General features: G+C 32.9%; 2 protein-coding genes across 4 annotated transcripts in view; both read right to left on the reverse strand.

Moving 5' to 3' along the window:
• Positions 1–5463, reverse strand: part of LOC122416946 (cytochrome b-c1 complex subunit 1, mitochondrial-like) — a 6674-nt gene extending 1211 nt beyond the window's left edge. The window contains exons 1-6 of the mRNA XM_043430114.1: positions 5307–5463; positions 5004–5240; positions 4546–4717; positions 4255–4411; positions 2955–3163; positions 2381–2524 (exon numbers count right to left, since the gene is read on the reverse strand). Coding sequence (XP_043286049.1) covers positions 2381–2524; positions 2955–3163; positions 4255–4411; positions 4546–4717; positions 5004–5240; positions 5307–5369 — 982 coding nt within the window. The 5' untranslated portion in view covers positions 5370–5463. The remainder of the gene's footprint in view (positions 1–2380; positions 2525–2954; positions 3164–4254; positions 4412–4545; positions 4718–5003; positions 5241–5306) is intronic.
• Positions 5464–5642: 179 nt separating this feature from the next.
• LOC122416945 (uncharacterized) lies at positions 5643–11755 on the reverse strand. 3 transcript variants are annotated; one of them, XM_043430112.1, is made up of 8 exons: positions 11254–11755; positions 9949–10161; positions 9199–9454; positions 8636–8758; positions 8385–8546; positions 7505–7702; positions 7005–7210; positions 5643–6535 (listed from the first exon to the last, which is right to left on the reverse strand). In XM_043430112.1, exons 2-8 carry the CDS (start codon positions 10146–10148, stop codon positions 6370–6372), a joined length of 1311 nt encoding a protein of 436 aa, XP_043286047.1. In that variant the 5' UTR covers positions 10149–10161; positions 11254–11755; the 3' UTR covers positions 5643–6369. The 3 variants fall into 3 exon arrangements, with proteins under 3 accessions (XP_043286047.1, XP_043286048.1, XP_043286045.1); XM_043430113.1 differs by lacking the exon at positions 11254–11755 and adding an exon at positions 10715–10906; XM_043430110.1 differs by lacking the exon at positions 11254–11755 and adding an exon at positions 10396–10647.
• Positions 11756–13064: the final 1309 nt, after the last annotated feature.

Raw genomic sequence — 13064 nt, forward strand, 5'->3', positions numbered from 1 at the left:
ATTTCAAAAATTCGAGGTGTGATTACCGACTGATCCATCATCTTAATCTCCAAACTCATTAGTACGAACTCGATTAAATTGAAATCCTTTCACCCTTTGAACTATGGCACGACTCATACAGCCCAAAAAAATCCTGTTGCTCGTTTTATTCGAAGAGACTCGATATTTTAATAAAATGTGGGTTACTCTTTTCGTTAGAGAAGAAGGTGTAACTTTTATTTTTCTCAAAATGTGAAGGATGCCTGAGTAAACCGTGTATCTATTTTTCGATTAACCCTGTTTTTCTCTCGCAATTAAGGTATTACTGGATGGATAGCCCAGCCGATAAATTGTACCTAATCGGAATTTCCGTACTTCGTGAAGCAATAAAAATCTGAAAAAATTCAGCAACATTTGGAAAGTTATGAACTACAATTATCAACAATAATATTGCGCAAAAGTTATTAATAAATTGTTTAAATAAATAATTTTTTAACAATTTTATAGTAAACCCTTGTTTTTTTTTACGAATCGAATGTGCGCATTTTTCTGAATGCTCATAATTTTTTTCAGAATTTTCGTGGATTTTTGAAATTCCCTTTTTTAAATTTTTTAAGTGGCTCTATTTGTACATTTTTGATCCAGTAACCATGAGACTTTTCAAAACTGATGCTAAATATGTCTTCTAAAACATATCCAAAATTCAAATTTTTTAAAATGTTTTTCAAAATTTTTTCAAGAAACTTCAAAAATCCACAAAAATTCGGAAAAAATTCATGAGCATTCGGAAAAATACACACATTTGATTCGTAAAAAAAAACAATAGGTCACCGCAAAATTATTGAATAATTAATTGTTCAAACAATTTGTTATTAACTTTTGGGCAATATTATTATTGATAATTGTTGTTCATAGCTTTGCAAATGTTTTTGAATTTTTTCAGATTTTTATTATTGCATCACGAAGTACGGAAATTTCAATCAGATATAATTTTTGGTCCAGTTATCCATCCAGTTATACCTTAAGCAAGATACTACCACGGTACTCCTATAACTGGTAGGCCACCTTTTAATTATGAAGCTGTTTCAAGAGCTAATATCGGATTTTTGAGGTCAAAATTTCTCTTAGGAGATCATAAATATCCAAAAATGAAATTAGAAACATCAATTATTTCTTCATTGCACGAATGGGGTATATAAGAAAATAGCCAGAATTCGTATTTTTTCGAGAAAATAAAATTTCCTTGAATCTGCTGTGCAAATCGGAATGGAAATTCTTTTACAGACTTCAAAAATAGTTGTAGAATTCTTTCGGGATCTTTCGAAAATGCAATAATTTCAGAAATAATGTAAGCTAATTTTTTTTCACTGAAACCTTTCGTTTGGGGATTTTTTTTTCATTCGACTTTGAAGAAAGTGTTTTGTTATTTGTCAATTCAAGATTATCGTGTGAGAAAAGCAAACCAAGCACAAGCATAGAAAAATAAATGACCAACGAAATTGAAAAAATCGTACGTGCCATTGAATTGTTGAATTTTAGCATTGGCTACTGCGAAAAGAAGAATTTATTCTTTCCCAAATGGATCATAAAGTCTGAGAAAAGTTTCTATTGGGCGTGTTACAATCAGAACTTAAGCAGACAAGTAAAATTCTAATCAAGTCCCAAAAGGCACTTTTTCCCCCTTCATTCGATGTAAATCGGACATGAAAAGACCCAGTTGGGATTTTAATTAGGTCTCACTTGTCGCCTCAAGCTTTGAGTTCTAGTTCGAATTTTTTTGGAACTTATTAAACCCTCGATTATCCTACTGCACTGAACAGCAATGTGATCGACAAAAATTTTAGTATCGATTGAAACTATCAAAAGAAGATATAACAAGTTTACAGCATGAACTTTTGTTGAACTGGGAAGTTTTTGCTATTATTTATCAAGAAAATCTGAGAGTGTAATCGTTTATCCGAATCCAACTATACTTTCTACGTTGGAGTTTACCAATCTGAGCTTCCTCATTTTCCATGGTGGGTTGCAATATTATGGAGCTTATAATCACTGAATTAATTCCCAAAAAATCTTGGAATACCAAATCTTGTTATGTGGCCTACCATTTTAAATATCGAAATATCAAATTTAATTACGTAATCAGCAAACCTCTGAAACTTTCCAATACAGAATTTCACAAATATTAAAGTTTTTTACATTACGTGTAGCCACGTTCAGAGTCTTAAACATGAACCCTAGAAACTTCAGGGTGCCAAAAAATACCTGTCTTTTCCACACAGTGAATATACGACTCAATAAATTGGACAAAAAATTCCAATGATTTGTAATCGCCTCGAAAATATGATTTTCTCTGTCTGAGTGTTGTGTTCGCAAATTTATGTTCAACGTAAATGATTCTTGCCAAATGTCAAGTCCCAGAATCCGACGATTTCTTTAGCAACCGTAAGCGTACAATGATCCTCACAATCCAAGTGTCCTGGTCCTTCAACCGCAACTGCCACATGACCAAGAGATACATCATCGTCACGGAATCGGAGATCGCTACCTATTTTTTTTTTTTTTTTTTTTTTTTATAAACAGTTCAACAGAAACAAAAATTAATTAGTCGCTTCGGTATTATAATTCTAGAGACATCATTGGTATCATTAAGTTCAGGGAATTCAAATGTCTATAGATAATAATACTCGTTAAAAATTGTCTTTTCAGATAAATTTCATCTGACTTTTGTAGCATTGAGTACCAGAGCTTGAACTATCAGTTACAATTCATTATCGTGATCCAATCGTTCTATTGGATTTTGAAATTAGTCAAAATTGTTTCGTCTTGATGAATATGAAGCCGGCATTCTATATTTGCCTAGGCAAATGTTAACACCAGCACCGAAGCAGTTTTGGCGTTGTTTAGAGAGAAAGCAGAGCGTTCAATTCGTTATTTTTTTGCCTTGTTTGAGGAATGAATTTTTTTCTCGAATTTACCGGTGTACCGGAAACAGGGTGAACATAGATAATCCTTTGGAGTGCATTGACCTTCGATCGGACAGTTATCTTGACTCGTGCCCACGAAATATTCACTGGCTAAATTCTGAATGTCCGTAAAAGACGTTCCACCCGTCGAAATCATTGTCATTAAACTTGGCTGGAAGAGACGCGTCCGAAAACTCTCAATCGTATCTACCGTCATGTTCCTGGATATTATTTCATTCAGTCAGACCTTTCTTTAGCCAAAGAACAAAATGCTGAAAATTAAAATTTGCAAATTGCTTCCTCAAGATGGTCAAGATGCACGATGCTCAAAGCTTACTCTATGAGGTATGCTATATTTTTCATTTTGGCTTCCTCATAGAGGAAGCTTTGAGCATCGTGCATCTTGACCGTCTTGAGGAAGCAATGTGCAAATTTTTATTTGCAGCATTTTTTTTGTATACAAGGAAATAATGTATTTTTTCTACCTTCTTTTACGAACTTTAATTTATCTCTTTGTTTAAATTCATAAAAAAGAAAACTAAATGACGAGCCATCAGAAAAAACAGTTTGCAACTTTCAATTTTCATCGTTTTTCTATTTACATTGAAATTAAATAATTCCGACAACTTTGCTGGAAAGTATAGAGGAAGTACAGACTTGTACACAATATCTTACAAAATTTCCAAAAATTGAAGCCGGTTAGACGATTTTTTGAAAAACTCATTTTTTCGTATAATTCCAAAAATCATAAAATTTAAACCGCTCAACCGATATTCCCCAAATTCAATACCAACCTTCCTATTATGATGGTCTATTTATAAAAAAAAAAATTATTAATAAATCTTAAAATTTTCGAAAGTTAGAGCGTCGACACCCTTTTTATGAAAATTTCAAAACGTCGTAGGATTCGTAATTTTTTACAAATTCTGACAAAATTATCCAAGAATGAAGAGCTTGTATAGATTAACATCTGTGCAAAATGGTAGCCCTGTATCTCAAACCGTTTCCGAGTTATAAGCGTTTTAATTTTGCAGTGCCATACACACGCACGCACGTACACACGCACGCACACATCCGGACATTTCTTCTAGATATGAATTTTCAATGTTTTGGGACATTTTGAGAACATTGACATTGAAAACTGGAAAAACAAAATTTTCATCACATAGCTTCCTCTATGAGGAAGCAAAAATAGAATATTCTATTGTTTTATATATTTTGACTCATCGTGTTGTATTTATTTGTAACGAATATTTAATACTCTCCATGTCCATTGTTTATTACTACATATTTTTATATTTTTTGGACTCACTCAATCACACAAGTTTCAGGATAAACACTTTTCCCAAGCTCAGTGCCCTGATACGCCAACGTCGGAAGATAATCCATGACAACCCTCTCATAATCTGTTTCCATTTCGCAAAGTTCTCGCAATAAAATACATCGTTCGGCAACAACGTCTTCGTCACCTGTGAAAAAAACTATTCGATGTATTGAAATTATACTAAAAATTATTTAATTTTTGTTTTTTTTTTATCTAGCCCAATTGAAACGAAGCTTCGTTCGGTTAACTATTTCAACGGAATTCGAAATTTCAACTTACACGTAATTCCGTTGAGGATTACGTCGACCATTAATTCTACAATTACCGCGACATCGTGCGAAGGTATCGTTCCATAAAAAAGAAACATATCGCGCATTGCTAATGCACTCAATTTAGCTCCAGTTCGATCGAGAATCTCCGCAATTTCTTCTCGAGTTCGGCATCGAGTTCGCTGTGTAATCATTAGCGAAGACGTTGATAAATATTTCAAGCCTAGTGCTAATACAATAATTGCTTTGACAATTCGGTGATTTTTCAACTCAGTGATTTTTCGAAAAAAATAGGGGTTTCCATTATCGTCAATCAATCCTTTATCGGAAGTCTGGATGAGTATTTTTTGTGATGAAATTTTGTAGAGCGTTTACGTTTTATGTATCATAAAACGTTGAAAAACTGTCACATATGAAGAGGCAGTACTGAATATACGAAATTTGAGCGTTGCTGAGTTTAAAACTCACTCTAAATAACAAATGTTCCATGAACAACGAAGCACCGCGTTCATCCGGTCGTTCGTGCATCGATCCGGCTGGAACGAGGAACCCTACGGTAGTTACGCAAGAATCCTTGCACTCGCAAATTAATCTCATCCCATTTTTCAGGTCGACAAATTCCAACGGACTTTCCGGAACGTCCAAGTGTCCTTTGAGACTCGATTCAGAATGTCCATTTCGCCATGATACTTTGAAACTGCTCGCCTACAAGAAAGCAAATTTTTCAATATCATCGTTCATATCGCTTTTTTCATAACAAGACGCACGTACCTGAAGTTTTTTGGGTTTTAATAATCCTCTTAATAAAGTTGACGTTCTTCTGAGCCACTGCATGATTCAATGTCGGTTATTTGACATCGTAAAAAAAATGACAATCGCTTTTCACGTGAATCTTTTGAATGTGTTTTTTTTCTGATGCATATATCTAAAGCAATAAAATATTATTCAAGATCTGAAAAACTGATCCACTTACAAATAAATGCTTCCTTTTTGTTCAAGCATTTCCATAGAGTTATAGAAGGTGATAAAAAATTTAATGATTCGAGCTAGCGTTGAAAAGAAAAACGGAAGAATCGTAGAATTAGAGGATAGTAAACATGTAATCTCTTATCATCGACAGTCTCGTTTCTTTGCAATACAATTCCTTATACATTTGAAACATTGAATAGCGTATCACGAAGTTAAATTAATAGCAATAATAATACAATTAGTGTCAAAATTCGTCGTATATCAGTGACTCAACCTTGGGAGTAGTCTCAAGCATGACAGAGCCCGGAAGAACGCAATCAGAATTCGAACAGAAAAAATCTAAGACTAAAGTTCGTACGCTTGGAATATTATCTCGAAGGACGAAAGAAAAAATGAACTTTTCATGATTATGTGAATCGACACAATTTTTTTCGTAAAAATTTATACTAAAGTCTCACGTACACTATGTGCTAAATTTTTCGTTGTCAAAGCATAAATTAGAGCATTACTCATAGAACATTTATATAAAATCCGAGAGATTTTAATTATATTAACAACTCGATTTCGCCATCGAAATAAATGGCGACGGAATATTTTGCACTCAACTGATAAAAAAAAACATATATAAAATTATAAAAAAAGAAAAAAATTAACGAGTCTTCTCGCAACGACTTAAATACCGTCAATCATTCACGATATTCAACCCTAAATGGCTCGCAATTTCTTGGGCTCCTCGAGAATGATTTTAAGGTTGTACATCGTCTGCATAAAAATTAACAAAGTTTCATCGAATCTCCTTACATTGCAGTTTGTTCCGGAGGTTTAATATTTGTTTGCATTTTTATTAGCGTATTTTTTAAAATTATCACTCCTCGTTGAACGAGGATATAATGGTGACGTTAGGCCTTGCATTTTTGAAAGTCAAAATTCCTTCCTTCGTCACCGCGGTCCCAGTCACGTCCAAAAGTTCGAGGCTATTCGCGTTCACAGCCAAATATACGAGACTTTGATTTGTCACTCGTGAATAATTCCTGCAATAATGCATCATTTCCATTACTCCAATTTGATATTTGATTTTCAAAAAAATGCGTATCGCTCATTTTCTCGTATAAAATAATATATTAATCATTTATTTTCATTCTAATTTCATGCATCCAATCTAGTATGAACAAATTTTAATGCGATATCGTGAATTCAAGTCAACGTATGTTTATTTTCGTTGATACAAAATTTGTGAGTGGAAGAGTTAAACGTCCGAATAAATTTCTCAAGAACTCTTCATTATTTACGCAATCTTAAGCAATAATGGAAAAAGAAGGAATTTCATTTTATTTATATTGTTGCTTATCCCGGTGGATTTCAATAACCATACGTTGACAAATTGTACAGTTATAAGGTATAGAAATTTTTGAATTTGTTATATTAGATGGGAAGACAATAAAATTTTTTATAAAAATATGACTCCGAAATGAGTGAGAATCGATGAAAATTTTGTCTCACCTCACAACAAGGGTTTTGAGGTTTGGATGCATGGAGATCCATCCAGCCTCCTCGAACAAACCATCCTGCTGATATTCGACAGCATCCCTCACAGGATGGAATATGACACGTCGGTTACCTGAACTTGGTCCAAGGGCGCAGACCGCTCTGTCAGATATTAGACAACGTTCCAAGTCGTCAAATTGCAATTCATCTTCTACTACATACTAAAAGAACGTTGGATTGATCAGTATTACACCAATTTGAAAATTCAACAGTATTTGAGCCAATCATTCATCAATTAAAAAGAAAGAAGGTATTATTTAAGGAATTTTTTAGCTTTTGCAAATTATTTCCCAATTCCAGATTCATTCAATTTTTAGTAAATGATATATTTTTATTGAACCAATAATCAAAAAAATGTGATAGTTGATGAGCCAGGAAATAGCTTACTGAATAAAAAAATCACAAAGATGAGTTGAAACCATTTTTCTCATTCGTACAAGTTGATCAGCATTTACCTGTACAAGATTGGGGTCTTCATAAACTGGTTCACCATCGAAATTATTATGATCCCCTTCGTGAATGCGATTATGACGGCGTATCCGCCGGCGTATCAATTTTGAAGGACATTCAAGGTAGATATGAGTCAGGGTTACTGTACTACTAAAGCAACAAATCTCGCTGTCCCCTAATAAGGTGTCTCGTAAATCTAATATCTGTTTTAAAGAAAGTATCGATCAATTTTCCAATTATTAATATATTGCAGAATATGAAGCACACAGTGTTTGATGACAGGACTAAAAATATGTAAATTCTTCAATCATATTCATCGTTGACAATTTTGAATATCACTTTTCGCGATTTTCAATATATATGGAGCATTCCATGTCACTTCAGCCAGTAAAAAAAAGAAAAAATTCCACAAACAGTTTTGAGAAATAAAGTTAATTTATTCGATTGAAAAATATTCACCGAGTGTGAAAATTTTTGAAACATTTTCTGACATTTTCTTTTCTCGTTGATTGAAAAAATACCAAAAATTCGTTTTTCGTATACACAATTCGGAGAAATTTAAAAAAATAAAATAACAATTGTCTTTTCTCGAGGAAAAATATATTTTTCAATATTTCTCCCTGAAACGGACGTTCAACTTGTTTAATAAAATCTAAATTTATTTTTTTCGGAAAGACCATAAAAAAACGCACATTTTCGTTTTTTACATATGTAAATACGTCAAATTCTGCCAAAAATACAATCATGTGAATGAAAAAATGTTGAAAAATGGTAATCGACGAGAAAAAATGTCGGAAAATCTTTTAAAAATTTCAACACTCTATGAATATTTTTCACTCAACTCAATTGCTATGAAATTTTGTTCAGATTGAATTTGTTGATTACCTCGAGAGTTCTGAAGCCAAATCTTGTAGCCAAACTCGCGTAAGCGACGCACTCTGAAAGACCTTCACAAGAGTCCAACCTGAGTTCTTTGAGATTCGGAATTTTACTAAGTACCAACAGCGAATGTGACGTCACCCATGCACAGCGACTCAGAATTAAACACTACAACAATGAATTACAATTGTAATTCGCAATAAAATGTTGGTTCCTTGTTCATATTGGAACTGTTATTGTTCTCATTTTGTTCTCACAGTAAGACTTTCCATGTGAATATTTATTTTAAAGAGGTAGGTCCTATTCGACGTGATATTGTAAAGATCGCATCCTTTCAACGAGAATTTCTCGATCCTTTCTGGAAAACTGCATATTTGTATCTGCCAACAGGAGATCAGTGTTAGAAAAATCTTTTCCCAGCTAATTATTGCAATCCAATTATTATTTCTTTCACTACCATTCGTCCCACTGTTTTTCGTAAAATTAAGTTTTCTTGTGATTTTAATGATCACCATACCGCCGATTATGCGTAACTTTCGTTTGCTTAATTCAAGCCTACAAAATTTTCTGAACACTTGATCCATTTATTCCATACATCTTTGGATATTTTCCCCAATTATATTTCCACAAATATAGATGAATACCCGAATTCACTTTATCGAAGTTTATTGACTTTATTATATTAAAATATTATATGACCCTATCCAATTATAATTTCTGTTAGTAAATTTTCCTTCTGTAATTTATGAGATTTATCTTCAATTGGATAGCCTATAATTACTCAATAACGATGCACAAAAAACCAGTTAATCAGTTTTACCTCTTGAGTATTGATCCTGCAATCCTCGATGATCAATTCTTTGAGATTCGAGCAAACTTTGTTAACTTTTTTAAGAAAATCTAGGCCAAACTCTGTTTTTGTTTCGAGATCGCCTCGTACCGCAATTTGCGTTGTTGAATGTTGAAGGAACTTGATATATTTGTCTAAATCTTGCGTAGCCAATGTTGCGTGACGACAATCTATGATTCTCCATAATGTTCGGTCATGACAGACTCTGTCAAGCCTTTTGCAGCACCTGGAAAAGAATTCCTCAATCTAATTGATACCAATGGTTAAATCAAAGCCACATTAGTTTCTAACTTATCGTTATTCAATGTTTAAAACCACGCATGAACATACTTCAACTAAAATGAATGGGATACTTATTGAAATTAGTGGAACCACTAAAAATATTGATTAAAATCGTGTAAAATATAAATTGAATCTTCGGTACCACTTTTTTTGGTCCTTGTACAGTTTCGTTACAGTATCGTAGTAGGGAAAACGTGACTGTGACTATTCTGACAAGAGATGTCACATCCATATAAATCGATAATATTATTAATATCCATAATAAATCAAACTAATTTTTTGACAAATAAGAATGTACTAATGTTATACTCAAATCAAAGTCAATTATGATTTTTTATTCCTAGCAATGGTCCATCGAACGATTGAAAGTATATTTGAGAAGAAAAAAAATTTGAAAATGTGAATTCTCAATGTACAATGGTTTTTCAGAAAACTTACAGACTCAGCGCCATCAAGTCTTGTGGATAGAGATATTCCATAATATGAAGGAGGACATCATCCGAAAAGTCAAGAAGATTACCCTTCGATGATCCGGAATTGACATTGCAATCTTCTTCGTCTTTCTCTACCTTTGTTCTTTTGTATTCTTTGCTTCCGGATGGCTCAGGGGAAAGCGATTTGCTTCGTTTTGTACTCATTTTAGACCTGCACCTGCGAAAGAATTGTACTAAACGTACAAACTTGTTTTCTGGTTTTTGTATTCAATCAATATCTATTTGTTATTTTGATTGTAAAACTATGTTTTATTTGATCATTAAAACTTGTTATCGTGTTATTTTAATTGATATTTTTACAATATTCATTTGATTATGATCATTAATTGAAGAGCTTCCACAGCTGAATTTGAAATTGCAATAATTATAATTGGTCAGAAGAAACTATTACATTCTACAATTGTTTGTCACTCTGTTCTGTAAGACGGCAGAAATTCTTGCCCAAATTTCTTCAGTTGCAAGATTCATTTTAAAAAATTGAATGATTGGACAAAAGATCGCAAAGAGGATGTTTTCCTGTCGTATCCTTAACAGAACTGTCATATAAAAACTGTTTTGGAAACTCCACAATTCTAAATTTGAACGCGACGTTTGTGAAGTCGGAAGATTTTTTGGCCAAATCCCAACAAAATCTGCGCGAATTTAGTCGAGGAGTTTTGTGTTTTGGCAAGTTTGTTTCTTTGTTCGGTGGCATTTCGTATATTGTGTACCGTAAAAAAGAAAAATCTCAGCTCTAGATTTTACGTTAATTTCACGCTCGTTCTATTGTTTTCTACATGTTTTTTTTGTTTATTAGTGAAACCTCGCTCAATAGATTGAGGGATGAAACGTCGTCTGTTTTCTACTAAAGTTCAAATCTATTATTAATTCGGATTAATCAGTGCAACAAATAAGTGAAACTTTAACAATGATATTTGAGTAGTTTGACATGTTTACAGATGGGGGGAGCATTATTTTTGGTTGAGCACAGTGACGTTGATATATTGAACGCGCGTCAAAATATCAAAAACAAGGCAATGACGAGATCAAAACAATGTTTTTTATGAGTTTTTTTTATAAATTTTTCGATATGTTGGAAAACTCATTCGAGTTTTTCTACTTTATATTTCTTTCTACATTTATTCGGCTCAATACTTTTGGAGATGTGCACATACATATGTATACATATAGGAAGAATAAATGTTTAACCTCTAACATAAACACAGTGGCATCATAGTTGAAAGACTCTTGTACTTCCGGTTATTCTTACCTTGTTTTCTCACGACTCGAGGAAAATCCTAGTGGATCTTGAATGAAGTATAATTACGCAAGCAAAATATAGTATCAACGCTGGGCAAATTTAGATTAGAACACACACACACACACACAAGTTCCCTTCCCACGTATATGAACCGTGCTCTTATATTCGGTGGTCAGCAGCCATGTTACCGAGGCCATTCGCATCGCGCAACGAAGCACTGAGAAAGACGACAATAAAATTCCTCAGACGATTATCCATCGACAATTATTATTCTCTTGCTTGCACGACTTGAGACTCAACCATTATTTTCAGAATTTATTAATTTTGATATAAAAATAAGAGGAAAAGTCAAATTATAAATCCAAACGCGTTATAACATAACGAGTAAAAAAAGCATATAATAGCCGCGTTCTCGTCTGATTAAAATCAATCAAGTTTGAAACTCGCAATCATGAATCGTTCTCTCGATGCATTAAAATCGTACAAATTAAAGTATTGTTTTAGTACAGTTTTTAGATCAAAGCATCATGATTTCCGGGCAATTGGAAACTTCATTCTTTTTGCGCGCCGTTCCACGTTCGGCTGGTGTCGCGGCCGGCTGGTTGATGCGTCCGCGATGATCCCTTCCCCTTCTCCATTATAGTTTGTATTTGATACGTCAGATGGCGCTGTAAACACGCTCAGTAGGTAACAGCATTTTTTCGATTTTTTTTTCGTTCATGCTTCCGATCGTCTTGAAGAAAATGCTCATGAAAAAATTCGAAATTGATACAATTGATAGAGGGAGTCCATATATTTATGAATATTCATAAATTTGTTTTCCATGGTAACAGAATAATTTTCATCGAACCAATTTTACACAACTACAGTTAGAACTCACATTCGAAGATCAATTTTCTGAATTGGCGGTCAATTGTTTTAAAGATTTTGTCTTATTTGCTCTAATATTGTAGAATATGATATTTTTAATTTGCATCGGAAATATATCTCCTTGAAATAACGTACATGAAATTGTTTCATTTTTATTGATAAAAAGTTAGAGAAATTTCTCGAGTTATGAATGCGTTTTGAATCACAACTATATACATTTAGGGTGATGCAAAAAAATCAATATTTTTTTTTCTCGGAGCTTCAACGGAAATTGTTAGCACATCAAAAAAAGTAAATTTCCCAAAATGTCAGATAAAAAAAAAACTTTAGATGGTGCTCAAACCACTTTTCGATATTTTCCTGTTTTTTTTTTTTTAAATCACGAAGCAAATTTTTTTTTTTGCTCTCCTAGCAGAAAGTGTTAGAATCATAAATCTAATAAAATTTTCTCACTCTCGAAAACATTTAAAGGCTACCTCACATAATTTATTTCTTTTCTTTCTGTATATTATTAGCTATAAATTATGAGATTAAAAAATGTGTGACTAAAAATGGCAATTTTGACGTCCTTCCAAAAGAAATGGTAAATGTACTTTACAAAAACATACTTTTTCAAAGTGACATGTTATGATAAACGTTTTTGCATTTTCTCAAGCGATTGATTTCAATTTTCTTGTATTTCTCATGCAGATATATATTTTTATGCGCGAAAACTTGCTAGAGTATCGTACAAAAACGACAACATGCCAAAGAAAGCTGTTTTTTGTTGAATTTGAATTCTCTATTTCAAAATCTGAAGACGTTAAAATTTGGGAATTTTACAGTTTCCTCATACGTTATCAATATTAATAAAATATTTTGATCGAATTCTGTTGGAAAAAAACGGAGAGCAATGAATACAAAATCGCAAATATTTTTCATCAAATTTCCAAAATCGGTCTCGTAATTTT

Source organism: Venturia canescens, chromosome 10, assembly GCF_019457755.1.
Source record: "Venturia canescens isolate UGA chromosome 10, ASM1945775v1, whole genome shotgun sequence".
Classification (NCBI taxonomy): Eukaryota; Metazoa; Arthropoda; class Insecta; order Hymenoptera; family Ichneumonidae; genus Venturia; species Venturia canescens.

Bases quoted from the DNA above. Each gene is read 5' to 3' on its own strand.
- LOC122416945 (XM_043430110.1), bottom strand. From the start codon at position 10,547: ATGACAGTTCTGTTAAGGATACGACAGGAAAACATCCTCTTTGCGATC. The intron at 9,455-9,948 runs GTAAGTTTTCTG...ATTCTTTTCCAG, and splicing joins GACTTGATGGCGCTGAGTCT to GTGCTGCAAAAGGCTTGACA. The intron at 6,536-7,004 runs GTGAGACAAAAT...GCATTATTGCAG, and splicing joins CTCAAAACCCTTGTTGTGAG to GAATTATTCACGAGTGACAA.